At 44.1% G+C, this 27,303-nt stretch overlaps 2 protein-coding genes and 1 long non-coding RNA gene across 3 annotated transcripts in view; 2 read left to right on the forward strand and 1 right to left on the reverse strand.

Annotated features, from left to right (window-relative positions):
* Nucleotides 1–27,303, forward strand: part of LOC115456837 (thioredoxin domain-containing protein 17-like) — a 531,330-nt gene that overhangs the window by 134,229 nt on the left and 369,798 nt on the right. The window lies entirely within an intron of this gene.
* LOC115456841 lies at nt 1,858–3,943 on the forward strand. The gene is made up of 3 exons (XR_003939929.1): nt 1,858–1,872; nt 2,408–2,410; nt 3,753–3,943. It is a non-coding gene; the product is annotated as an uncharacterized LOC115456841 (long non-coding RNA).
* LOC115456836 (solute carrier family 13 member 5-like) overlaps nt 3,960–27,303 on the reverse strand; it is a 44,596-nt gene continuing 21,252 nt past the window's right edge. Inside the window, 6 exon segments of the mRNA XM_030186163.1 lie at nt 3,960–6,127; nt 12,730–12,867; nt 16,151–16,312; nt 18,339–18,454; nt 20,910–21,031; nt 26,898–27,110. Of these exon segments, the coding sequence (XP_030042023.1) occupies nt 5,999–6,127; nt 12,730–12,867; nt 16,151–16,312; nt 18,339–18,454; nt 20,910–21,031; nt 26,898–27,110 (880 nt within the window). The 3' untranslated portion in view covers nt 3,960–5,998.

Raw genomic sequence — 27,303 nt, forward strand, 5'->3', positions numbered from 1 at the left:
GTAGAGGCAACAAGGCTGGCAGCTTGCCCAGGCTCCACCAGCCAAAGATAATGATGGTAGAGTGTTGCATGGCAATGAACTCAAGAAATTCCAAGAGGGACATTCATGCTTAGCACATTCTAAGCGTGATTCTCCACCCCGCTCACCGAACTCTAAGGGAGACCCCCACTGGTTCTTTCAGCGATTTGGAGTGTCCCATGAAGACCTTCTTTTGAAAGGTTTGGGGACCCCCGTCATAGACCCCAGTTCATTTCTGCCTTCCCCTCACAACTTCATAACTAGGGATCCTTCATGTCCAGCCCAAATTTTCTTGACTTCTACTACTGTTTTATTAAGCTCTTCCGTGCATTAAACACCCTATCGGTTATTCCCAGCAGGTAGGCTCAGGAGTAACATTGGCAAATATTACTTCACAGAGAAGGTGGTAGATGCATGAAACAACCTTCCAGAAGACGTAACGATACAGGCAACAACAATCACAGCATTTTTCAAGCAAATTCTCTAAAAGAAAAAGAGGCCATTAAGACACGTAGACCTTTATTGACCTTTGACTTTTGAATTATATTATTATTGGGGTTTTTTTTTTAAATATTGACATGCTACATTATGCTTTGAATAATCTGTAGTAAATAATACACAAAAACATAATTATAAAGACTGAGATGAGCACAGAAGGTCCCTGGCCACTAAGACGTGAAGTAAAGCCTGAGATCAGCTGAGGTCTCCAGTGTGCAACCTCACTTTGAGCAGAGTAGAAATGTCTGCTGTCCTTATCTGCACCTCATTCTATGTAAGTCTTGGAATAGTGCAACACAAAAAGTCATTAATTTACTATTGCACATAATGATTTTTAACAATGGCAGAGAAATCTAAACATCACACAATATGGCTGCAAAGATCATCTGTCCTATGGGTAACAGATACTTGGTTTCACCTTTGTCCATGAGTAAAGTGGTGTGGTAGCTGTAGTAGTCCACTTTTAAAGGTAATAAACAGAAATAAAACAAAACATGGAAAAGAAAATAAGATGATACCTTTTTTATTGGACAAAATACATTTTTAAATTAGGTTTCAAAGGTAACCCTTCTTCTTCAGACCAGAAATGAACAAATGTTGACAAATATCAAAATATATAAGTGAAATACAAAAGCATTGCAATGACAGTATCACAGGAAAAGGATGGGGTGGGTTAGGTGAGAAACAGGGAGAGCTGGGTGGGTGAGAGACTTGGAGGGGCATAATCGAACAGAGGCGCCCATCTATAAGGGCGGCCCCGTAAAGAAGCGTACCCGACCGTATTATCGAAACAAGATGGGCGGCCATCTTTCGTTTTGATAATACGGTCGGGGACGGCCAAATCTCAACATTTGGGTCGACCTTAGAAATGGCCGCCCTTAGAGATGGCCGACATTGTTTTTCGCCGATAATGGAAACTAAGGGCGCCCATCTCAAAACCGGCCAAATCCAAGCCATTTGGTTGTGGGAGGAGCCAGCATTTGTAGTCCACTGGTCCCCCTCACATGCCAGGACACCAACCGGGCACCCTAGGAGGCACTGCAGTGGACTTCACAAATTGCTACCAGGTGCATAGCTCCCTTACCTTGGGTGCTGAGCCCCCCCCCCCCCCAAAACCCACTCCCCACAACTGTACCATAGCCCTTAAAGGGTAACAGAGGGCACCTAGATGTGGGTACAGTGGGTTTTGGAGGGCTCCCATTTACTACCACAAGTGTAACAGGTAGGGGGGGATGGGCCTGGGTCCGCCTGCCTGAAGTGCACTGCACCCACTAAAAACTGCTTCAGGAACCTACATAGTGCTGTGATGGAGCTGGGTATGACATTTGAGGCTGGCATAGAGGCTGGCAAAAAAATGTTTTTTAATTTGTTTTTTTTTGGGTGGGAGGGGGTTGGTGACCACTGGGGGAGTAATGGGAGGTGACCCTCGATTCCCTCCGGTGGTCATCTGGGCAGTTCGGGCACCTTTTCAAGGCTTGGTCGTGAACAAAAAGGGACCAAGTAAAGTCGGCCAAATGCTCATCAGGGATGCCCTTCTTTTTTCCATTATCGGGCGAGGATGGCCATCTCTTAACAACGCCCCAGTCCCGCCTTCGGTACAATGCTGACACGCCCCCTTGAACTTTGGCCGTCCCGTTGATGGAAAGCAGTTGAAACCATCCAAAATCGGCTTTCGATTATGCCGATTTGGGCGCCCTTAGGAGAAGGACGCCCATCTCCTGACTTGTGTCGGAAGATGGCCGCCCTTCACCTTCGAAAATAAGCGGGACAGTCACTCACAGGGGAAAAACACTCAGCATAAGGGGATCCTTCACATGCTCATCTTCAAATGTGGTATATATCATTCATGTAAAAAGTGTGAAGAAGGAGCTATACTGGAGAGACAAGCCAGATGGTAAAAGAGAGAATCAATTTACATAGACATAATATTAAGCATGACAATACCAACGTGGGGCAGCACTTTACAAAACCAGAACACTGCATCAATGATTTTATGGTGACAATACTACACGGAAACTTTAAAACAATCCAGGATTCTAAGCCCTTTGAAGTCAAAATGATGGAATATTTACACACCCACCAGAAAGGACTTAACAAAGATCTGGGTTTTCTATCTCATTATAAACCATAAAATTCTACTGCTTTGTCACCCTCTTATTAGCCATCCATCTCTCCCTGTTTCTCACCTAACCCACACCACCCTCTTCCTGTGAGACTGTCATTGGAATGTTTTTGTGTTTCACTTATATATTCTGATATTTGTCAACATTTGCTCATTTCTGATCTGAAAAAAAGGGTTACCTTCAAAAGTTAATCAAAAAATGTATTAAGCTAGTCCAATATCATGTTATTTTCTTTTCTAAATTTTGTTTTATTTCTGTTTATTACTTTTGTCCCTTTCTACTTGTACATATATTTCGTGTTAACACACATGATTGTGTTGTCCCCCGTTTTCCCCCGTATTTTGTTTCTCTTGGCTGCAAGTCATCAAGACGGGGCTGCCATCTCATTCCAGGTCAACTGAACAGATTGATCCAGTCCTGTTTTTTTTCCAGGCCCCTCCCACTCCTCCGATTCCCATTGGAATTCAGAACTATAGATCCATGGATACTATATGACAAAGGCAAGACTGGATCAGTCTGTTCCATTGGCTGGGGATAAGATAACAATCCTATATCTCAAGGGTTATCAACCCAGTCCTCAGGACAGACCCGTCCAGTCAGATTTTCAGGATACAACGGAGCTAGTGCATGCATATTCATCGTGGGAATCCTGAAAACCTATATGGATGGGTATATGCCAAGGTTGGGCTGAGAACCATTGATGTATTAGGAGCACATGATTCAGTCCTGATTTTTCACTTGCGGCTTCAATTTTGAGAGTTTTCACAGTGGGGGGAAAAGCTTTGGATAAGGAGTTGGAAAAACAAGGACATAAGACTTCGTGTCATTCCCATTTCATTTCACATCATTTTTAACCCCCCAAAATAACCGGAAAATAAATTTCAGGTTGTTCCTATGTTTGAGATAGTGTCCACAAAGAGTTCACATTTTTTTCTGAAAAGTGCACATTTTCCAACATTGCCTCTGAGACAAAATGTTTTTAAAAACTAATCAAAATGAAAATTCCTGTAAATGGCACAGGAGGCTAATGAAACTTTTTGGGCTGCCTAGCCCAAGGCACAATCCTCGTGCAGAAGTTGTTTGACAGATCCGGGCCTTTTTATTTTTTGACAGCCCGGAACTATCAAACAGCAGAAAGGGTTTGACAGGTCCAGGATTTTCTCCTGGACCTGTCAAACCTAAGCCCGCCCCCCCCCCCCCCAACACAAGGCCTGGAGGTCTGATGGACCTCCAAGCCCCTCACCCCCAAACACAAAAAAGACCTGGTGGTCCAGTGGGACTGCCAGCCCCCACCCCCAGCTCTAACAGAAGGGCCGCTAGACCTCCACATCTGCTGCGTCACCCCCCCCCCCCCCCCCCGGTGGCCTACCTCAAAGTTGGAGGAGGGAAGGACTAACCCTCCCTCCCTCCTCTGCAGGCGCCTCCTCAAAATGGCGATATCCTTCCTGGAGCATCTTGGGATGCACTGGGCAGGGCTTAACCCTCATATGCATGTGTAGTTATGCCAAGTCTAGGTATGGTCTAACTGTGGGCATCTAAATGTAAAGAATGGTAATACCGGGTTACGGTAGCATTCTATAATGAAATCTGGGTACCAAGATACTGTTACAGAATAGGCTTTCATTGTGCGGCATCGGAACACTTAATTTGACATTCCCACTTAAGAAATGACCCATACATTTAGCTAAGTGGGTTAATTTAGGATGGCTTTTTCAAAGGCCTAACTTGAAATGCTTAGCTATAAGGATAACGCCTGTATAGCTAGGTGGAACGCTCTCACTCCTCCATCATTTAGAGCAGGGTTGGTAACCAATGGAAGCAGTGCATGCAAATCAATCTCATGCATATTCATTGTGGAAATCTTGAAAATCTAACTGGACTATGGCCCTTAAAGCCCGTCTTTGGCCACTCCTGATTTAAAGGGGTTTTTCTGGGACTACTGTATAGTGCTGCTGAAATTCCATGGATCGGGGACTGACATGTTTAGTGGTAGCCACCAAATATATGAGTCCTTTTGAATATTGACACAGCTGTGTCTGATGGGGTGAAAAATGAGAGGGGAAGCTAGTGATCCCCTACCACTTCAAACTGAATACAGCTGTTCCTTCAGTTCAGTAATAGGGTTGTAACATTAAAAAGCAGTCAATAGGGCTGACAATGCAACCCAGTGGCTAGTGCAAACAACTGTGAAATACGCACACTCAGATTGAAATGCCACCTCCATCACAGGTGGTGTGAGCTTCAGCAAATCACATATTCTATTTTAAAAAACTTTCACACATGAACAATGCTTCACAGGCATAGTCCTATGTGCTCAAATTAAGATTGTGTGGTCTTTGGGCATTTTTGTTTGTACACAGCTGGGTATGCTAAAACTGTTAAATACTATCACCAGTCCAGCAATTACTGTGGGCTGCTTAGCAGCTTGAGAAAGGGGCTTTTTACCAGACACTATAGCGTATAACGTCTCTTCTCATTAAAACAAAATACATAAAAATCCAGTTTAGATAGAAAAATACTGACCTTCATATCAACTGAGAAACTGACCTTAGTCCAAACAGTTTCACTACATAAATATTTTAGAGTCAACAGCTGGACATGCAAAATACCATGCTTCAACTGGGAGACGCATACTGGGGAGATTCTAGTTCGGTTTAAGTTTGACTAAAATCTGCAGATTTCCCCTGAAATCCCTGGGAAAAGATTCCTTTTAACTCTTTTTGTCACCAGTCTCAAGGAAACCTACATAGATCCAAGGATGACTGTTCAATGACTGGCCTCTATTAAGAAAAAAGCAAACAAACCAATCAGGTCCTTGGACTAAACTGTAGAAACTGCAAACTCTTTCATGGCTTTTGCAACTTGACCTTTCTTACAGTTCATATAGCCCTACATGAAACTGTGCCAGTCTGTTGACTCCTTTGTTTTCTTATGACTATATTAGGGAGTAATGAACTGCAATCATCCATTCATGCTAAGTATAGTATAATCTACATGTGTGATTTGGTAAGAGATACTGGCAAAAGTTAGGTGCTTATATATAGCAATAGCAGCCTCTCTGCTACTACTGATTTTCAATAATAATAATAATAGTAAGATTTAAAAGATGCAAACACATCATTGGGAGGTGAGATGTAGGGGGTTAAGTACTGAACCCTCAAAGTGAGGGAATTAAGTCCATGGGTTAGACAGAACTCAACAGCTCCATCATGGTCGCTGATGACCTAGAGATGGTTTTGGCATGCCTGACCCTCCACAAGTGAACCCGAGTTCTAGTGCACTGATGAGACTTCAAAAGTTCCTGATGGGGAGTGGCTGTGAAGAAACAGTATATGAGTCCTTTTTTCTTGTTGGCTGCATCACCCTCCGATTGTAACGTTGGCCCATGACGGGAAGGTGTCCAAATTGAACATGGCACGTCCCCAGGTGTTGATAGCCAGTGCAACACAGAGCACACCAATTATATTCATCGTTATTCCAGTTTTAGCCTAGAGGTGAGAGAAGAGAAAAAAATATAATAATGAGATTTAAAAAGTTGCTGTCGTGACCAATCAGCACAAATACAAAGGTCATTCCCTGACTGGAGAATTTTAAGATGAGGAAGGATCATTATCTCTGTTTATAACTTCATTCTGCAGTCTTGAAACATAAGATACTACAATGCATAGTAAAGTTGGGAGTGCTTGCATGACCAAATATAAAACCTAATAAAATTTTATGAATTCTAAAAATCAAACAGGTGCTGTAACACTATAGCAGGCAAGAAAGAATGAAGAAGGGAAAGTGGGCATATGATAGAAACGTACAAATATCTAGCATGCTTCAAGAACACACATTTAAGCTAAGGAATTTGTTGCCAGCAGTATGGTCAAGGCTACTAGTATAGCTGAGTATTATCAATGTCTGGAGCTCAGGTCCATAAATGTTTGCCAGACAGACTTGGATGTCCTCACCTCTTCCTTCTGGGATGGAGTGAGCCACATGGACTGAATGCTCCTAGTCCAGATCTTCCAGATGGACCATTTTCAGGGGAAGGATGCACAGTTGAATGCACCATTTGTCTGACCCAAATGGTCCTTTTGTTTTCTTATAAATTAACAGAAGCTAACATTTTATGAAGTGCTCAAAGACAGAGGGCTCCATATGAAGCTGAAGGGAGGGGAGCTGAAATCAACTCTGAGAAGATGCTTTTTATTGAGATGGTGGTGGACCCCTGGGACAGCCTTGCAGAAGCAGAGTTTAAAAGGGTCAACATAGTGACAGAAAGCATATAGGGTTAAGACAGATGCAAAGGGATCTTAGTGGAGGAGAAGAAAGGGAGAAGTCCACAGTCTGAGCGAGACCTGTAGAAGCATAATAGGTAGACTGCATACAGTATTATATAAATGCAGATTGGGTGGTCTGATTAGTACTTCTATGTAAATTTTGACAAAATAAAAATCAATCTCTGAGTCTTACTGAGTTCGTCACATTGATGGTGGGAACATCAAGAATATATTCAACTAAAAGAAGAGTTCTCCCACAACTCCTTTCTATAGATTCCAACCAACAGAAAAGCTGTCTCAGCAACTGCTTCTACAGCCTTTGACTACTTGCTAGTAACTCTAGTATCTCCAAATCCAGTCCAGACACTGGGAGACAGGAAACATTCCCATTTGGTGCAGGTGAGTTGGCCGAGAAATATTTTGTTCACAAGCTTCTCCTTATTATAAATCAGGGCTCCCCAAACCCATTCTGAGAACCCCAATAGATATGTATGAGATATTTGCATACAGCAACCTCCAGTGTATGCAAATTTATTGCATGCATGTTCATATTCCTGAAAACCTGACTTGATGTGAGATCCTCCCCAGGACAGGCCTAGAAAGCTCTGACCTAGAGCTTTTACAAGAAATAGTTGCATGGTTGGCCCATGGCGTTTTAAGGAACTCAATGTGTGCTATCTAGAAGAAAGAAAGGGAGGACATTAAAGAAGCAAACTTCAAGAAAGTAAAATAATTCAGAACTGTTTGGTGACAAAGTTCACAGCAAGGTGCTCAGAAACAGTGAGTATGGTCTGTGGTATCACAGACAGTATACATAATAAATATTATTTTATACTGCAGGTAGATGTATACATTAATAGTTGCTTATACTCCATCTCAGGTATATGGGCCTGGGCTCCTTTCTCTACAATCCACTGCACCAAGCACTAGGCTACTCCTGGGACCTGCCTGCCAATCATACAGTATGCTTCTTCCTGGCCCTAAAATAGCCAAATTGGAATGCACTTTATATTTTTTGGCTCCATCACTATGGAACTCTTTGCCCACCCATATCCTTTCCGAGAAATCCTTCCCTTCTTAAAACTCATTATTCCATGCAGGCTATAAACATTATTCTCTAGTGAGCTGGCTGGGGGGTGCTGACCTGGGAACCGTCTCTTGGATTTTATGCTTGATCACTGAATTCTCTTTTTCTGTTTGGCTGCTCAGTGTGCCTGGGTTTGTGAGACTCGTTCACTATTTCTTTTCTTTTGATTTAGATTTGTACACAGCTTAGATCCACTGGCTTGGTACATGCAGTATAGCAAGTTTTAATAAACATAAACATCTGATGGTGTTAAGTATTCAGAAATGATAAGTCCCTACCCCCAGGATCTAGGGAGTACCTGGCACAAGGAGAAATAAGATTTATTTATTTATTTTTATTAGGATTTATTTACCGCCTTTTTGAAGGAATTCACTCAAGGTGCTGTACAATAAGAATAGATCAAACATGAGCAGTAGGCAATTAGAGCAGTAAAAATATTCAAACAACACTGCAAAGTATGGCATGGTATACTACTTGCAATGACAACACAATATGTACTAGAACATTATAATTGGTAGTGAAGGGTAAGGCAAAGTTGTAACATATAGATGAGTAAGAAAGTACTAAGAGTTAGAAAGTAAGGTGATTGATTTGAAGAAAGTTGCACATGAGGTCAGAGAGATGGTTAAATATTATCTCAGTTAGGCTAGGAGTGGGTAAACATGTCCCGCTGCAGTATGTGCACCCATGTCACTCCTTGTGTGTGTGAGTGACACTAACAAGTTAGTTACTTCTTCCATTAAAGGCTTGGTTGAAGAGCCAAGCTTTCACCTGCTTCCTGAAGTAGAGGTAGTCTTGTGTTAAGCAGATTTGCCTACTGCAATAAGAAGTGGACTACGCACCCAATGCACGCCAATTCTGAGTTACCCCTCGGCTACCGCGTATGCCTGACAGTAATTTCATTTTTGGTGTGCGTCCCCTACACGTGCCAGAAATAATTTTTATTTTCTGGTGCGTGGCGCTACCGGGCGATAAAAGGCATTTGACACATGTAGGTCATTACCGCCCGGTTAAAGCGTGAGACCTTACCGCTAAGTAAATGGCTGGCAGTAAGGTCTCAGACCCATAATTTTGCCGCACGTCCATTTTCAGTGAAAATGTAAAAAAGGCATTTTTACAGGTGCGCTGAAAAATGGATCTGTGCGCATCTAAAACATGCGCTTACACTACCGCAGGCCATTTTCCAGCGCACCTTAGTAAAAGGACCTCTAAAGCAGTTCTCCAGACACAATTTAGAAAATGTTTTCACTCAGTCTTGGACTTGACCAGGTCAGTATTCAAAGTCACCTTTATGTTTGCTGGTACACCAAGGGTGTTCCAACTACCTATATTTAGAGGATGTTATAATGCCGTTGTATCGCTCCATGGTGCAACCGCACCTTGAGTATTGTGTTCAATTCTGGTCGCCGCATCTCAAGAAAGATATAGTAGAATTGGAAAAGGTGCAGCGAAGGCGACTAAAATGATAGCGGGGATGGGACGACTTCCCTATGAAGAAAGACTAAGGAGGCTAGGGCTTTTCAGCTTGGAGAAGAGACGACTGAGGGGAGACATGATAGAGGTATATAAAATAATGAGTGTAGTGGAACAGGTGGATGTGAAGCGTCTGTTCACGCTTTCCCAAAATACTAGGACTAGGGGGCATGCGATGAAACTACAGTGTAGTAAATTTAAAACAAATCGGAGAAAAGTTTTCTTCACCCAACGTGTAATTAAACTCTGGAATTCGTTGCCGGAGAAAGTGGTGAAGGCAGTTAGCTTAGCAGAGTTTAAAAAGGGGTTGGACAGTTTCCTAAAGGACAAGTCCATAAACTGCTACTAAATGGACTTGGGAAAAATCCACAATTCCAGGAATAACATATATAAAATGTTTGCACGTTTGGGAAGCTTGCCAGGTGCCCTTGGCCTGGATTGGCCACTGTCGTGGACAGGATGCTGGGCTCGATGGACCCTTGGTCTTTTCCCAGTGTGGCATTACTTATGTACTTATGATATTCAGCTGCTATATGTATTAATTTGGGCCAGAGAATAGTTGGCTTCAATTAAACTGCTTCATTATATATATATATATATAGTAGCTGAATTTCACCAGTCTATATATAGCTATCGGTGGTCAGTGATATGTTCAGCACCACTGACTGTATGAGTAACGGTATTGAATTCATGTTTTTTAAACACCACAATTGGCATTTGAAAAATCCCATTGTCCACCCTGAGTATTGGCTTGGAGGTATTCATGGTTTCCCACACATGAAACCAAAGCAAGCAAGAACAAAATTATTAAAACACACCACTGGTTACTCCCACTTCACTTATCCCTCCAGATCATATTTGCTTCCAGCTAGACTTTAATTTCTACTAGATCTTTCTTCCCAGTCAGAAATATGAGGGAGTATCAGCTGCCTGGTTGGGTGTGTGGTACCTAATAAACGTGGATGATACAGAGAGGCATTGTTGATAAAACGTCTAAGTCCGATTTTGTATGTTTTGCTAAAAATGTCCCAAAATCAAGTGGTGAGCATAGCCATTTTCGAACCTGAAAAACATCTATCTTTTAGGTTCGGAAATTGCCTTTTTTCTTGACGTTTTCTGCTCAGTGCATTTTTCTTTTGGGATCAATTTGGAAAAAAAAACTGGCCAAGAGAAAAATACCCCCAAACCAGAAACCAGCCATTGTAGACTAGTCACACAGACATCCCAGTAGAGCAGTGGTGCAGTCTAGGGGGCACTGCAGTGGACTTCACATGAAAGGTGGCAGGTACACATCTTACCATAATCCCCTTACATTGTGTAGTGAGGCCTCCAAGAACAGAGAAAAAAAACATTATACCTAACTGTACACACCACTACAATAGCCCTCAAGACTGCAGGTGTCACCTGTATGTAGGTACCGTAGATATTTATTGGTTTCTGGAGAGCTCAAACATTTCACCACAAGTGTACCATTTAGAGTGAGATATGGGTCTGGTTTCCCTTTTGTACAATCCTCTGCACTAGGCTCAGGGGCGTAGCCAGACGCCCAATTTTGGGTGGGCCTGGGCCCAAGATGGGTGAGCAGAAGAACTCCGCCCTGTCCCACAAGTGATTTGGTCTCTCCCTCTCTTGTCTGCATGCCATATGGTCTTTTAAACATCCCCTCCCCCGAATACTTTTTAAATAGCAGATTTTCACCATCAGCGAGCAGCAACTAATACACACTGCTCATGTTGGCCCCACAGTCTTCCTTCCCTCTGATGCAACTTCCTGTTTCCACATAGGCGGGAATACATCAGAGGGAAGGCTGCGGGGCCGGTGCGAATAGTATGTATCAGTCACTGCTTGCTACAGGCGAAGATCTGCTATTTACAAGGTACTGTATGCAGGAGGGACAGTTGTTGGGAGTTTTTGGCTGGTGGGGCTTGGGAATCCCTGCCAGCCACATCACAGGTGTGCTGCTACTTGGTGGGCCTGGGCCCACCCAGGCCCACCCTTGGCTACGCCACTGACTAGGCTACTCCTGGGACTTACCTGCAGCTCTAATAGGAATGGCTATCATATCTGAAGCTGTCATACAGCCTGATATGTACAGTCTCTGTCACATTTTAATGGGGGTGGGGGTGGGAGGGATCTGTGACCACTAGGAGAGTAAGGGGGTGGTTATGCCTTAATCCCTCCAATGTTCATTTGCTCATTTAGGGCACCTTTTGGTCATGTATTTGTGATTGACAGGTCTAGCCAAGAAGTCTTAATTTTGGCCCCAGACATTTTCATTTTGTTTCATTATTCCACAAAAAACATCTATATTTTGGTGCTGTCCATGCCCCGCCCAGGTTCTGCCCACAACACACGCCCAAAATGCCCCCTTGAAATTTAGACGAACTGTGGAGAAAAAAACCCCAAAATCGAAGTGCTGAAAATTGCAACATGGATGTTTTTGAGAGAAAAACGCCCTTCTGCCACCTTAAGATTCTTTTGAAAATTTTTTTAAAATGAGCCCCAAAATGTTAGAAATGGATAGAAAATAAAAAGTTTATAAAAAAAAGACTATTTGCTTTCCACTTTTGAAAGGTAATTTAAAACAAGAATTCTATTTTCAGTAAGCACACCCCTGATACACCCATTTCAAAGACCATTTTCAGAGCAACTTACCTGAGTAAATAGCTACTAAAAATTGCTGCCATCCCATATTATTATTCTACATGTGAATTTATTTTTGATAAAACATCAACACAAAAAGAAATCCCCCAAAATATTTTCAGAACTATGAAAACTATTTTGCTTGTCCACCTCATTATTACTTAAATTCAAAAAAGAGGTTTGGTAAAGTTGTATTGTGTTGTGTTTTTGGACAACATCTATCCATGGTTCTTGCATTAACTTTACCCCCTCATTTTGTCCAAACATGGCTTGCTCCAGTGCCATTTGTTTTTCATTTCCTGTTTGAGCAATGCACGTGAAGAAAGGGGCTACCAAGACTCTTCTATACATATACCACATAGAGAACCCATAGCTTAACTATACCACTTCACCAATACAACCAACACTGAAAATCTTCTTTCTAGACTATCTGTCTAGATCTTTCCTTTTCTACCATCCTAATCCTTCTACATCACCAACTGTATCTGACATCCTGGAATGGTGTTACCATAACAGGTCTCTGTAAGCCACATTGAGCCTGCAAAGAGGTGGGAAAATGTGGGATACAAATGCAATAAATAAATAAAAATAATAAATACATGGCAAATAATGGTCCTCTTACCATATCTGAAACACGGAGATGACCATAAGAAAACACAATAGCATTTGGAGGTGTTGCTACAGGCAGCATGAAGGCAAACGAAGCACAGAGTGTACATGGGATCATCACGTAGAGGGGATTGATCTTGATAGACTGCGACTAGTGAGAAAGAGAGAAGTGACATTATAAATATTTACCAACGGGACTCAGTAGTGAGCAGTCTGTCTGTTCAGGTCTGTGGAATTTGATCTGCAGATCACAGAGGGTCCAATATTCAAAAGGGTTTAACCAGGAAGGAAAGGTTTCTGCATGGTTAAACCCTGCTGAGCTGGCCATCTGGCAATATTTAGTGACACTTAAATGTTCCAGTGCTGCTGATTATTGCCCGAGACCGAGTAGTCAAAAGAAAACAGGAGAAAATGCTCTGCAGTATCAACACAGGCAGCAACAAATAGCAGAGGTGGTCCAGAGAAGAAGACAAATTGTAGGTTTGCCACATGCAAATTTATTATGCAATGACCTGACTCAGCCAAGTTTCGACACAATGCCTTCATCAGGGGTCAGCAGACTCCTCAATGCAAGATGGCAAGTATGAACACACTCCTTTTAAACCAGTGGCGTAGCTATGGGGGGGCCACAGGGGGCAGGGCCCCTCCAAATTTGCTCTGGGCCCCGGGTTTGGCTGGCAGTGGTCCCCAACCCCCGCCAGCTAAAGCCTTCATCCAGTGCTGGTCTCCGGTGCTGCCGCATTGCCTGCCCTGCTCTCTCTTCCCCTTACAGCCCGGCGCACTCATTTTAGTGAAACTGAGCATGCGCACATGGTCAATTTCATTAAAATGAGCTTGCCGGACGTGACATGAGGGGAAGAGAGAACAGGTAAGGCAATGCGGCGGTGCCAGAGACCAGCGCTGGATGAAGGCTTCAGCTGATGTCACGATTCTGTCCATGTTTCATGCTCTCATTCATCTTGCCACCTGGTGGCTAGACCTGGTGTCTGCTATGGACTGACTGCCTGCTGTTTACCAATTGTTCCAGAAGGTGGTCCGGTCCGGTCCGGTCCTTCCAGCCTTCCAGACTGTCTTGGGATTTTTGGAACTTAGCAGCACCCTTACCTGGTGAACTCCCTTGTATGTTGCCTTTATTAAGCACCTGGGAACTTTCAGGCTTTGCCTTGGCAACAAAGATCTCCAGTTGTGTTCTTGTCCTTGTTGGCTCTGTTGCGGTTCCTGCCCTGAATGCTTGCTTTGCCTGTTATAGACCCTGCGTGTTTCCTGGTTTATTCTACAGTTTGCTGCCTGCCCAAGTCCCTGCTTGATTCCTGGTTTTCTACTGTTTGCCGCCAGCCTATAGACTCTGTTTGGTTCCTGGTTTCCTTGCTGCTTGCTGTCTGCCAGTAAGACTCTGCTTGATTCATGGACTATTCTCCTGCTGCTGCTTAGTGCTTCTGTTCCAGTCCGGCCTGCACTTGTCTGTCTGTGGTCTGCCTTGCCTCCTGTTTGGGTGATTTGCCTGCTGCTGCCGCTCCCCAGTGTGTCATGAGAAGCGTGACAGCTGGCAGAGGTTGGGGACCCCCATCAGTCAAGGTATGTGTGGTGGCGGTGCTTCAGTTGGCGGGGGTTGGGGACCTTGCCAGCCAAGATATGTACAGCGGCAGCAGTGGGTGGGGAGCGGCAGGGCAGCGGAGGGGGGCAGCGGCAGGGCGGTGGACCAAAATGTGTACCCCCCCTACACCTCAAGGTCTGGCTACGCCCCTGTTTTAAACTGCTTACCACAAGAGTTCCCACAATAAAGAAACAGAGGCTGGCCAACAGACACTCCAACACAGGAAATAGTGCTTAAAGGATGCCTTATTTGCTGCTTGGACTAAAGGACCCACTGTGTGTTTGGATTTCCTTCTGAACAGAGTTCTTTGGGCAGGTTTATTTATTCACTACTTGCCTCAACATCATTGTGACCCCTGAAGCAGGCGTTTTATTGCGCCGAAATACAGAACATGCCGGGTTCTTTTGTCCAAGCAGCGAATAAAGCATCCTTCAAGCACTATTTTCTGTGTTGGACTGTCTGTCTATAGTGGATTAGGATTCTACAGTGGATGTATCTGTGTTTGTGAAAAAGACATGGCTTTCGGTTGGCATTGACTGTGCAGGATCGACGATCTGTACTAATCTGTCTGGTTTCGTTTTACAATAGGTGAATTGATGTTCTAGTGCTCACTGTAGTGTTTAAGATGCTTTCCTTTTCCTTGTGTGACTCGTAGAAATTACTGCTTTTGGTATGCTAGAATTGCTGTATAGGTCCCGAGTGTTTTGTATTCTCGGTATGCCTAGTACTGGATTTTGGAAGGGGGTGTTAAAAAATGACCAGCCCCGGGTGTCAACTACCCTAGGTACGCCACTGAAATATTGGAAGGGAATTATCAATACTTGTTTGAAAGCCGATGTGTAAACCATGGACTCATTCCCCAGGTGGCAGAAATCACCCAACCAGTGACACAAATTCTGCCCAAATAGCCTCAGCAGTGCATGGGACCCAAAAAAGAAGGAGACCCACTTACAGTTGCTCCCAGGTCTTCTGAAATGGACTGTCCCTTTGAGCCGAGGACCCTCTCCCAAATTTCACCTAGTAGCCCTTAATCTGTAGGTATGTGCACAGCCAACAAAAGAAAAGTTTGGCTATTCTTTGTTTTAACCAAAGCTTTTGTAATCTTTGTGTGAAACCTTTTAGCATGTGTAAGCATTAATTCATAGGTATACACACACACAAGAGATTTGTGCACACTTGAAAGTTTTAGGCGCTTGTACGAACTGCATGTGTGCTCACAAATGTACATTCCTATTCATTAGAACCAGCAACTTCCAACATACACCAGGCTTCAATAGCATAAAGCAGTGGTGTAGCTACGTGGGGCCACGGGGGCCTGGGCCCCCATAGATTTGTCCCTCGACCCCTCCCTCCCGCCAACAACCCTCTCCCGCCGCCGCTGTCGGCTACCTTTGCTGGCGGGGGACCCCAACCCCCGCCAGCCGAGGTCCTCTTCTTCCAGCGTAAGGCTTCGCTCTGTTTCTGTGAGTCTGACGTCCTGCACGTTGTATGTGCAGGACGTCAGACTCAAAGAAACAGAACAAAGCCTTGTGCTGGAAGAAGAGGACCTCGGCTGGCGGGGGTTGGGGTCTCCCACCAGCAAAGGTAGGCGGTGGCAGCGGGGGAGGGTTGGCGGCGGGAGGGGGGGGGTCAAAGTTGTTGTTGTTGGTGGTGGTGGCAGCAGCGGGGTCGGCAATGGCGGGGGGGGAGGGGGTCGGCGGCGCCGGGGGGGGGGGGGCTAAAATGTGCCCCCTCACCTCAGGCTATGGACCCCCCTCTTGCCGAAGTCTGGCTACACCCCTGGCGTAAAGCATGCCTGGACTTTTCTAAGTCAAATACATGAAACGCAAACTGCACTCACCATAGATCCAAGGATGGGAAGAAAGAGTGTCGCTGTAGCCACGTTACTGGTACACTCAGTGAAGACGGCAATAACAAGGGAAAGAACCACCGCAATGGCCCACGGGGGAATTGCGTGCAGTGGTATCATCTGGTCTCCTAGCCACTTTGACAGTCCAGAAGCCTGAGAACAAAAACAGTTAACATATATCAGGATTTTAGCATAATAACGATGAGGGAAAACCCACCAAAGAACGGAGAGGGATTTGTTATAAACTTGAATAAACTTCCTGAGCCCCTACGTCTTGCCCCATCCTTGGCCACCTTTAAATCTAGACTGAAAGCCCACCTCTTTAACATTGCTTTTGACTCGTAACCACTTGTAACCACTCGCCTCCACCTACCCTCCTCTCTTCCTTCCCGTTCACATTAATTGATTTGATTTGCTTACTTTATTTATTTTTTGTCTATTAGATTGTAAGCTCTTTGAGCAGGGACTGTCTTTCTTCTATGTTTGTGCAGCGCTGCGTATGCTTTGTAGCGCTATAGAAATGCTAAATAGTAGTAGTAGTAGTAGTGTTATGAACCAATGATTTTTCTCTATAAGCAGAGTTTTTTGAGTTGGTTCGTTTTTTCCCCCTCTGTTTCAATAATAAAAAAAGACCGATGATAATACCGTGCTCCAAAGAGAGTTGAGATGCTCCAAAAATAAAATAAAGGGGCAATTATTCAATACTGAATTATCTCAGCAGGAAGCTTTGAGGTCTTGTTGTTTAAAAGTTTATATATTTTGGGAACGATTGTGATTGCAGGATAAACTGCTCTTTAGTTAAGCTGGTTTTATATTTGCAGCTTTGACTTTTTTACCAGCTTAGTCCCATGTTTTAGTTGATTATCCTGCTTATAATCGAAATAGAAAAACGCCTATATTGTGACCCAAATCGGGAGATAGACGTTTATCTCACAAAAGCGAATAAAGCTGTATAATCGAAAGCCGAATTTGGACGTTTTCAACTGCACTCCGTCGCGGATGCGGACAAAGTTGATGGGGGCGTGTCGAAGGCGTGGTGAAGGCGGAACTGGGGCGTGGTTATCGGCCAATCAGAGATGGGCGCCTTTCGCCGATAATGGAAAACAAATATGCGTTTTTAGCGAGAATTTAGGGCACTTTTCCTGGACCCTGTTTTTCCACGAATAAGGCCCCAAAAAGTGCCCTAAATGACCAGATGACCACTGGAGGGAATCGGGGATGACCTCCCCTGACTCCCCCAGTGGTCACAAACCCCCTCCCACCACAAAATATGCCGTTTCACAACTTTTTATTTTCACCCTCAAATGTCATACCCACCTCCCTGGCAGCAGTATGCAGGTCACTGGAGCAGTTATTAGGGGGTGCAGTGGACTTCAGCCAGGTGGACCCAGGCCCATCCCTCCCCTACCTGTTACAATTGTGCTGCTTAATGCTTATTAGTCGTCCAACCCCCCAAACCCACTGTACCCACATGTAGGTGCCCCCCTTCACCCCTTAGGGCTATAGTAATGGTGTAGACTTGTGGGCAGTGGGTTTTGAGGGGGATTTGGGGGGCTCAACACACAAGGGATGGGTGCTATGCACCTGGGAGCTCTTTTCCCTTTTTTTTTGTTTTTGTAAAAGTGCCCCCTAGGGTGCCCGGTTGGTGTCCTGGCATGTGAGGGGGGACAGTGCACTACGAATCCTGGCCCCTCCCACGAACAAATGCCTTGGATTTATTCGTTTTTGAGCTGGGCGCTTTCATTTTCCATTATCGCTGAAAAACAAAAACGCCCAGCTCACAAATTGTCGAATAAAACATGGACGTCTATTTTTTTTCAAAAATACGGTTTGGTCCGCCCCTTCACGGACCCGTTCTCGGAGATAAACGCCCATGGAGATAGACGTTTTCGTTCAATTATGCCCCTCCACGGGATTTAACTATGGCATGTCTTTTATCATGTGGTATTTCCTGCTCAAAACAACAGAAAGAACGACCCCCCCCCCCCCAGGTCATTGTCTTTTGTTTCTGTCAGTTTAGAACGTGTTAAAATTATTTTGTGTGCACTGAAACAGGAACAAAATGAAAATAAAACCAAACAAACCCCTCCCCCTCAAATAAATAGAAATTGAAATAAAAGGTTTTATCCATGCACACCCCTAATAATTATTAGTGTCAGTTGAAGAAACATAATCGTACATCACTTCCTTTGGCCAAAGCAAATCCGCCTCCCAGAAGCAGTACAATGCTCCATGGCATCTGTTTGTGAACGATCTTCCAATTCAACAGAGGAGCAGGGAAAAATGACTTTTCATCTAAATTTTTACAAAGACAAATAATTAAACTGTTGATTTCCAAAAGAACATATAAATTCACAGCAACAAATTCTGTTACAAGAAAGGACATTTCTCTCGCACACATAGCTTTCCCCGGGAATTCCGTTAAGCTTCCTACGGTTTTCACACTTCTCAATAGCATGAACCCTGGGATAGGCAATCTCCAGTCCCTCTTGGGTTTTCAGAATGTTCCTATTGAATATACATGAGATACATTTGCATAGAAAAATGACGGCAGATGAAGACCATGCCTTGGAATAAATTCAGAAACAAAACAAAAAGCACCAAGGGCCTTCAAAAAAAAGGGGTAATAAAGTCTTTAATCATATACGTTGATGAAACAATGCTTGACTGGAACCGACACGGTCCGTGTTTCGTGCTCAGTGTCTGCGTCAGAGTGGACGGAGTGCTGGAAAAAGGAAAGCTGTGAGACTGGTGGTGAGCAACCTCAGGGGATCACACGGCGTTGCAGTATATTGTATTGCTTGTACAATACTGCCGCATGCTGTCAGCTATTACTTGCGACCCCTTTTACCCCTTTTTTTGAAGGCCCTTGGTGCTTTTTGTTTTGTTTCTTGTTTTTTGCTCCCTCTCTCTGTTATACTTGGAATAAATTCAGAACAGAGTGCCTATTTATTGAGATTTATTAACTGCTTTTATAAAGAGATTTACCAAGGTGGTGCACAGCAGGTACAGTTCGACATAAAACGTACAATTTTGTTAACACCATAACGATAGTAAAATGACCAAATATAAACATAAATACATTAAATGAGGTGAGATGTCAAAAAATGGTCCTATAATGACCCCTGTAGAAAGGGCGGCCGAAGGCAATCTGCTGCCTGAGGCAGGGATGAGATCCTGCCTCTGCCCGCACCCATTCCCCCACCGTTGCCCAGTCTGGCATCTCCTCCTTCCCTCCTCAACCCTCTTCCCCGCGTTTACCTTATTTTGTTTTTCCAAAAGACGGCAGTGATTCCCAAAGGCTGCCCTGCCACAGTGCTGCAGGCACCAGCCTCTTCGCTCTACTGTGTCCCGCCTCTGAGAAAACAGGAAGTTACATCAAGAGGCGGGCCGCAGTAGGGAGAAGAGGCTGGTGCAGTGGCAGGGCAACCTATGGGAATTGCCTGCCACTGCAATCTTTTGGAAAAAAAAAAAAAATAAGTAAAGAGGATTGAGGAGGGAAGAGGAGAGTGCCAGTCCTAGAGAGTGTTGCCTGAGGCCCCAGCCTCAGTTGGCCTAATGGTAGGATTGCCACTGCCCTGTAGTGCACAAATTCACCCTTGCACTTGTACTCTTTTGGCATTTCTATAACTGGGCACCTGGTAGGAGCCTGTTCAATAAAGGAACATAGGCACCTACTTTCCTTTCCAGAATGTTCGCAATAACTACAGATATGCGTGCCTAAAAGTTAGGCAGTAAGGGCATATGCACAAATCCTGCGTTAATCGGGCAGCACGCAGCAATGGCTGTGCGCTGCCTGATTACTGCAGGGCATGCCTACTCCCCTCCCCCTGCACTCGAAAATAGTTTCTATTTTCCAGCACAAGGATCAGCACGCGCTGATCAGAGCAGAATCATGGGACGTCTCGGCGTGCCCCACGGCGGTGCGGTTTTGCCACATGATAACTCGTGCGGTACTCCTACCACCCTTTAGTAAAAGGGCCTCTGTGTGCAAATAGTGTACACGCTTATCGTCGAATGGCAATCATATGAAATGACACCCATCTCTAATCACCACTTACACTGTTGACATTTCTTTTGTCAGAGAGAACCTTGCTGCTATTCATGCAGTGAGCTTTTATTTATTAGGATTTATTTACCGCCTTTTTGAAGGAATTCACTCAAGGCGGTGTACAGTAAGAATAGATCAAACATGAGCAATAGGCAATTACAGCAGTAAAAATATTCGAACAACAATACAAAGTATGGCATGGTCTACTACTTGCAATGACAACACAATATGTACTAGAACATTATAATTGGTAGTGAAGGGTAAGGCAAAGTTGTAACATATAGATGAGTAAGAAAGTAGGAAGAATTAGAAAGTAAGATGACTGATTTGAAGAAAGTTGCATGTGAGGTCAGAGAGATGGTTAGATATCATCTCAGCTAGGGTAGGACTGGATAAACATGTCCCGCTGCAGTATGTGCAGCTCGAGTCAATCCTTGTGTGTGTGAGTGACACTAACAAGTTAGTTACTTCTTCCATTAAAGGCCTGGTTGAAGAGCCAAACTTTCACCTGCTTCCTGAAGTACAGATAGTCTTGTGTTAAGTGGAGCCTTTCAGGCAATGCATTCCAGAGTGTGGGGGTTACTCCGGAGAAGGCTCGCTTGCGGCCATCACATCGTGTAATGTCTTTTGCGTTCTGCTGAAAACTGTTTGCACATTTTAATCCTTTTCAAACTTATGTTGTTAAGATTTTGCACTTACCTGCTTTGGTCTCTCTGGTATCACATTCAGTTTTGCTGGACCATCTGAATTTGGGCTTGGTGGCAGGCACTATGAAAAGCAGAACCGCAACAAACACAGCAACCGTGGCATCTGTGACATATCTGATTAAAAAAAGAAAAATGGAGCTGGGATGTGATTAGGCAGTTTCTGATTATAATTGAATCTTTACATTTGTAACATTTTCAGCTTGATATTTTGATTGTAGGTTGCTATTAAGAATTATTAATAGAAAAAAACGCTAATTTTAGCAGTTTGGGTTAATATATCAAGATTTCTCCTATTCTATAGCAGTAGGAAAAGCCTTTGCTAATATAGGGTCTCTTTTACTAAACTGAACTAGCGATCTCAACGCGGCAAATATGACCGCGCCAGGAATCACTAGTGCGGTTTAGTAAAAAAGGCCCATAGTAACATTGGGGCACTTTTACTAAGACGTGAAGGCATCTACACACATCCAACACACGTCAGTTTGAAACTACCGCCCGGCTAGCGCATGCCTCAAGCAGTAATTCCATTTTTTTACCTGCGGCAAAATTTTTTTGTCATTTTCTACCATGTGGCGCTAACTGGGCGGTAATCTGCAATGAACACTGACGATTATCGCCCGGTTAATGTGCGAGACCTTACCGCTAAGTCAATGGGTGATAGCAAGGTCTCAGGCCCACAATGGACACGCGCTAACTTTTATTTTGCCACATGTCTATTCTCGGCAAAAAAAAGGCCTTTTTTGCAGGCATGCTGAAAAATGGACCTGCGCGCGTCCAATACACGCGTCTACACCAGCGCAGGCCATTTTTCAGGGCGCCTTAGTAAAAGGACCCCATAGTAAATGATGACAGATAAAGACCTGAACAGTCCAACCAGTCTGCCCAATAGTCACCCTCATTATCAATTCATGATTATGTGATATAAAATACTTGATCATGGTCTTTCTTTGGTGTTTCTGGGACATAGACTGTAGAAGGCCATCCGGCGCTATCCTTATATTCCAACTACATGAGCTGCTGTCGAAGCCCACTCCAGCCTATCCAAATCCGTCTTGTCATTTGCAGGACACAGACCATAAATGTCTGCCCGGCACTGTCCTCATGTTCCAGCCCATTCTAAACCGGATTGACATAAACGGTACAGACCATACAAATTTCCCAGTTCTTCACAGCCAGAGTTGCCATCTAAGCATCATTCGACACATCCACACAAATACAATCATTTAAGTTTTGAGTTAAAAAAAAAAAACTACCATCCATTTTCTAATAAGAGATCCTCTGTATTCATCCTGCACTTCGTTGAATTCCGTTACCGTTTTTGTCTCTACCTTGGGAGGGCATTCTAGACATTGACCACCCTCTCTGTGAAAAACAATGTCCTGATATTACTCCTAAGTTTTCCACCCCATAACCTCAATTAATGCCCTCTAGTTTTACAGTTTCCCCTTCTCTGGAAAAAAATTGTTTCTATATTAATACCTTTCAAGTATTTCAACATCTGTATCACATCTCATCTCCTTTGTCCCTTCTTTCCTCTAGGATTTACATATTCAGATCTTCCAGTCTCAGATATGAATGGAAACATCTTCCAAAGCTTTGTGTCACATGATTTCAAAATACTCTTTTTGAGTTGCTCAGGAAATGCATTAATTAATACTAATAAGGTCATTTCAGTGCCTGTTCTTTATTTGGTTTGGTGATCAGCTGCATGGAATTTTATAAGAATGCTTATTAAGAAAAAAGCAGAAGGGACAGTTTTATTTAAAATTTCCTTGTAGATGTACTATGAAATATAATGGTGTGAGAAAAATCTGTTCTTTGAACCTTCACAATTGACATCATTCTTGGTTGGTAAAGATTCAGAATGCCACTGATTTTGGGGACCATTGTTTTTCCCACTGGCCTGCTTTAATGTATAACCTGTATAACTGGGTCCAGCAGGGTTTTTTTTTCCTGATTCCTTATTATCTCAGTTTAGGGGACATTTTTATTTTCCTTGATTTTCTCCCTTGATTCTTTGCCTCCTAAGTTTAGTAGACTTTAATGATGAAAAGTTGAAATGTTTCCTTTTCCTTTAAGATGATAAGATTTCTCTTATTTTGTCATTTTGCTTCACAAGTTGTATACTTGCATTATGTATATTAAAATTGCATAAAAAAGCAGAGTTTCTCCCGTATACAAGCAGAAGACTCTCCAAGACAGCATTATTTTAAAATAATGTTTCAAACATTTTTCATTCCTGCCTCTGGCTCCAAAAGATATTTGGAAGGAGTGTAGTACTTTGAGGAGAATGGGAGGGAGAGAGACGAGTAACAGTTTTCATTCTACTTTTGAAAAGGTCCCGTGGAGGGGCATAATCGAACGTCACCGACGAAATATATCGCGGCGCAACAGCTGGCCAGAACCGTATTATCGAAAAAGATGGCCGGCCATCTTTTTTTTCGATAATAGGGTTTAGCCCGGCCAAATGCCAGAGTTCGCCAGGTTTGAGATCGCCGGTTTTGTTTTTCAGCGATAATGGAAAAAAATGCCGACCATCTCAAACCCGGCGAAATCCAAGGCATTTGGTCGTGGGAGGAGCCAGCATTTGTAGTGCACTGGTCCCCTGACATGCCAGGACACCAACCGGGCACTCTAGGGGGCACTTCTAAAAATGTTTAAAAAATACACAAATAGCTCCCAGGTGCATAGCTCCCTTACCTTGGGTGCTGAGCCCCCCAAATCCCCCCAAACCCACTCCCCACAACTCTACACCATTACCATAGCCCTTATGGGTGAAGGGGGCACCTACATGTGGGTACAGTGGGTTGGAGGGCTCAACACTTAGCACCACAAGTGTAACAGGTGGGGGGATGGACTTGGGTCTGCCTGCCTGAAGTACACTGCACCCATTAAAAACTGTTCCAGGAACTTGCATACTGCTGTCAGGGAGCTGGTCATGACATTTGAGGCTGGCATACAGGCTGGTAAAAAAAAGGTTTTTATTTTTATTAGTGTGGGAGGGGGTTGGTGACCACTGGGGGACTATGGGGAGGTCATCCCCCATTCCCTCCAGTGGTCATCTGGTGAGTTGGGGCACCTTTTTGAGGCTTGGTCGTGAAAATAAAAGGACCAAGTAAACCCGGCGAAATACTGCTTAACGCCGCTTATTTTTTCCATTATCCGCAAAAGCCGGCCATCTGGTAGCCACGCCCATATCCCGCCTTCACTATGCCGCCGACACGCCCCCTTGAACTTTCGCCGGCTCGGCAATGCTGTCAAAAAAGCCGCTTTCAATTACAGTGGGGGAAATAAGTATTTGATCCCTTGCTGATTTTGTAAGTTTGCCCACTGACAAAGACATGAGCAGCCCATAATTGAAGGGTAGGTTATTGGTAACAGTGAGAGATAGCACATCACAAATTAAATCCGGAAAATCACATTGTGGAAAGTATATGAATTTATTTGCATTCTGCAGAGGGAAATAAGTATTTGATCCCCCACCAACCAGTAAGAGATCTGGCCCCTACAGACCAGGTAGATGCTCCAAATCAACTCGTTACCTGCATGACAGACAGCTGTCAGCAATGGTCACCTGTATGAAAGACACCTGTCCACAGACTCAGTGAATCAGTCAGACTCTAACCTCTACAAAATGGCCAAGAGCAAGGAGCTGTCTAAGGATGTCAGGGACAAGATCATACACCTGCACAAGGCTGGAATGGGCTACAAAACCATCAGTAAGACGCTGGGCGAGAAGGAGACAACTGTTGGTGCCATAGTAAGAAAATGGAAGAAGTACAAAATGACTGTCAATCGACAAAGATCTGGGGCTCCACGCAAAATCTCACCTCGTGGGGTATCCTTGATCATGAGGAAGGTTAGAAATCAGCCTACAACTACAAGGGGGGAACTTGTCAATGATCTCAAGGCAGCTGGGACCACTGTCACCACGAAAACCATTGGTAACACATTACGACATAACGGATTGCAATCCTGCAGTGCCCGCAAGGTCCCCCTGCTCCGGAAGGCACATGTGACGGCCCGTCTGAAGTTTGCCAGTGAACACCTGGATGATGCCGAGAGTGATTGGGAGAAGGTGCTGTGGTCAGATGAGACAAAAATTGAGCTCTTTGGCATGAACTCAACTCGCCGTGTTTGGAGGAAGAGAAATGCTGCCTATGACCCAAAGAACACCGTCCCCACTGTCAAGCATGGAGGTGGAAATGTTATGTTTTGGGGGTGTTTCTCTGCTAAGGGCACAGGACTACTTCACCGCATCAATGGGAGAATGGATGGGGCCATGTACCGTACAATTCTGAGTGACAACCTCCTTCCCTCCGCCAGGGCCTTAAAAATGGGTCGTGGCTGGGTCTTCCAGCACGACAATGACCCAAAACATACAGCCAAGGCAACAAAGGAGTGGCTCAGGAAGAAGCACATTAGGGTCATGGAGTGGCCTAGCCAGTCACCAGACCTTAATCCCATTGAAAACTTATGGAGGGAGCTGAAGATGCGAGTTGCCAAGCGACAGCCCAGAACTCTTAATGATTTAGAGATGATCTGCAAAGAGGAGTGGACCAAAATTCCTCCTGACATGTGTGCAAACCTCATCATCAACTACAGAAGACGTCTGACCGCTGTGCTTGCCAACAAGGGTTTTGCCACCAAGTATTAGGTCTTGTTTGCCAGAGGGATTAAATACTTATTTCCCTCTGCAGAATGCAAATAAATTCATATACTTTCCACAATGTGATTTTCCGGATTTAATTTGTGATGTGCTATCTCTCACTGTTACCAATAACCTACCCTTCAATTATGGGCTGCTCATGTCTTTGTCAGTGGGCAAACTTACAAAATCAGCAAGGGATCAAATACTTATTTCCCCCACTGTATACCGATTTCGCCGCTTTTGAGAGTTCGCTGGCCATCTCCCGATTTACGTTGGAAGATCACCGGCGATCACTTTCAAAAATAAGCCTGATAGTCACCCTTCTAAAGATAATTTGCCAGTCCACCATCTGCTGGTCATCAATTTTCTCATCTAGCAGTACCCGCTTAATTGAGTGTGGAAGAGCCAGATATGAGGCCTGAGAGACCATTTGGTTCTAGTAACTTTCTATGGAGTTATTGGTAGCTACTGCTTTCAGCACCCAGGGGGCCCTTTTACTAAGCCGCGTAAGCGTCTATGCGCGCCTATTGCGTGCCAAAATGGAGATACCGCAGTAATTTCATTTTTGGCGTGCGTCAGATATGCGCAGGTGAAATTTGACGCATGTAGGTCATTACTACCCGGTTACCATGTGAGACTTTACCGCTAGGCCAATGGCTGGCAGTAAGGTCGCAGACCCCAAATGGACGCACGGCAATTTTGATTTTGCCGCACATCCATTTTTAGCAAAAATTTTAAAAAGGCCTTTTTTACAGACGTGCTGAAAAATGAATCGGCACGCACCCAAAACCCGCGCCTACACTACTGCAAGCCATTTTCAGTGCACCTTATTAAATGGACCCCTATTGTCTAAGAGGGTATATGAGGAATCTTTAGCTGCCACCATCTGGAGAGTGCTTTTAATATAAGAACATAGGAACATAAGAATTGCTGTACTGGCCTAGACCAATGGTCCATCAAGCCCAGTATCCTGCTTCCAACAGTGGCCAATCTTGGTAGAACCCCAAAGAGTAGTAAGATTCCATGCTACCAACCCCAGGGACGTTACCTTCAGGAACTTGGCCAAACCTTTTTTAAAACCAATATGTATGCAAGTAGAGACAGAGACCCTGCCTGTAACTCCACAAATAGTGAAGTTTATATATGGCAAGCAAAATCATACTGCAATGTCTGATTACTAAGAACAAGAAAGTAAAACATTAGCACAGTATGCAACGTTAAACATCTCTCTTTGAAAACTCGATCACTCTTCTGGCGATATTAAAAAAAAAAATCTATGAAAAATAGCTAATGCCATGACTATAATGCTGAATAGAAGGCAGAACTCACTCAACATCTGTATTAAAGAGAGCACTGGCCCAGCCAGAGACGAAGCCTGGGTCTCTTGTAAACCATAGGACAATCAGCAGAGTGAAGAGAATCAGCACGTTGAATTCAGCAAATGAGATGGGCCCCAACTTCTGGTGTTCCTCCTTAATCACATTGTACACAGCCCTCTCTTTATCTGTTCTCTGCCCTCCACAGCCCCAGGTTTTCCTGAAACTAGATAGACAAAAAAAAGGCATAAATGTGAATAATGCAGAATGGCCATTGAAGACAAAACATCAATTCTCGGCGGCCATTTTGAATCTCGCCGAGACCGTCACAGGCAGCATACAGGAGGATGCAGAGCAGCTGGGCAGGAAAGAGGGGGCTCTTTCCTGCCCCGACGTCACTAGACCACCAGGGAAGATCG

The sequence above is a fragment of the Microcaecilia unicolor genome, chromosome 13 (assembly GCF_901765095.1).
Source record: "Microcaecilia unicolor chromosome 13, aMicUni1.1, whole genome shotgun sequence".
NCBI lineage: Eukaryota > Metazoa > Chordata > Amphibia > Gymnophiona > Siphonopidae > Microcaecilia > Microcaecilia unicolor.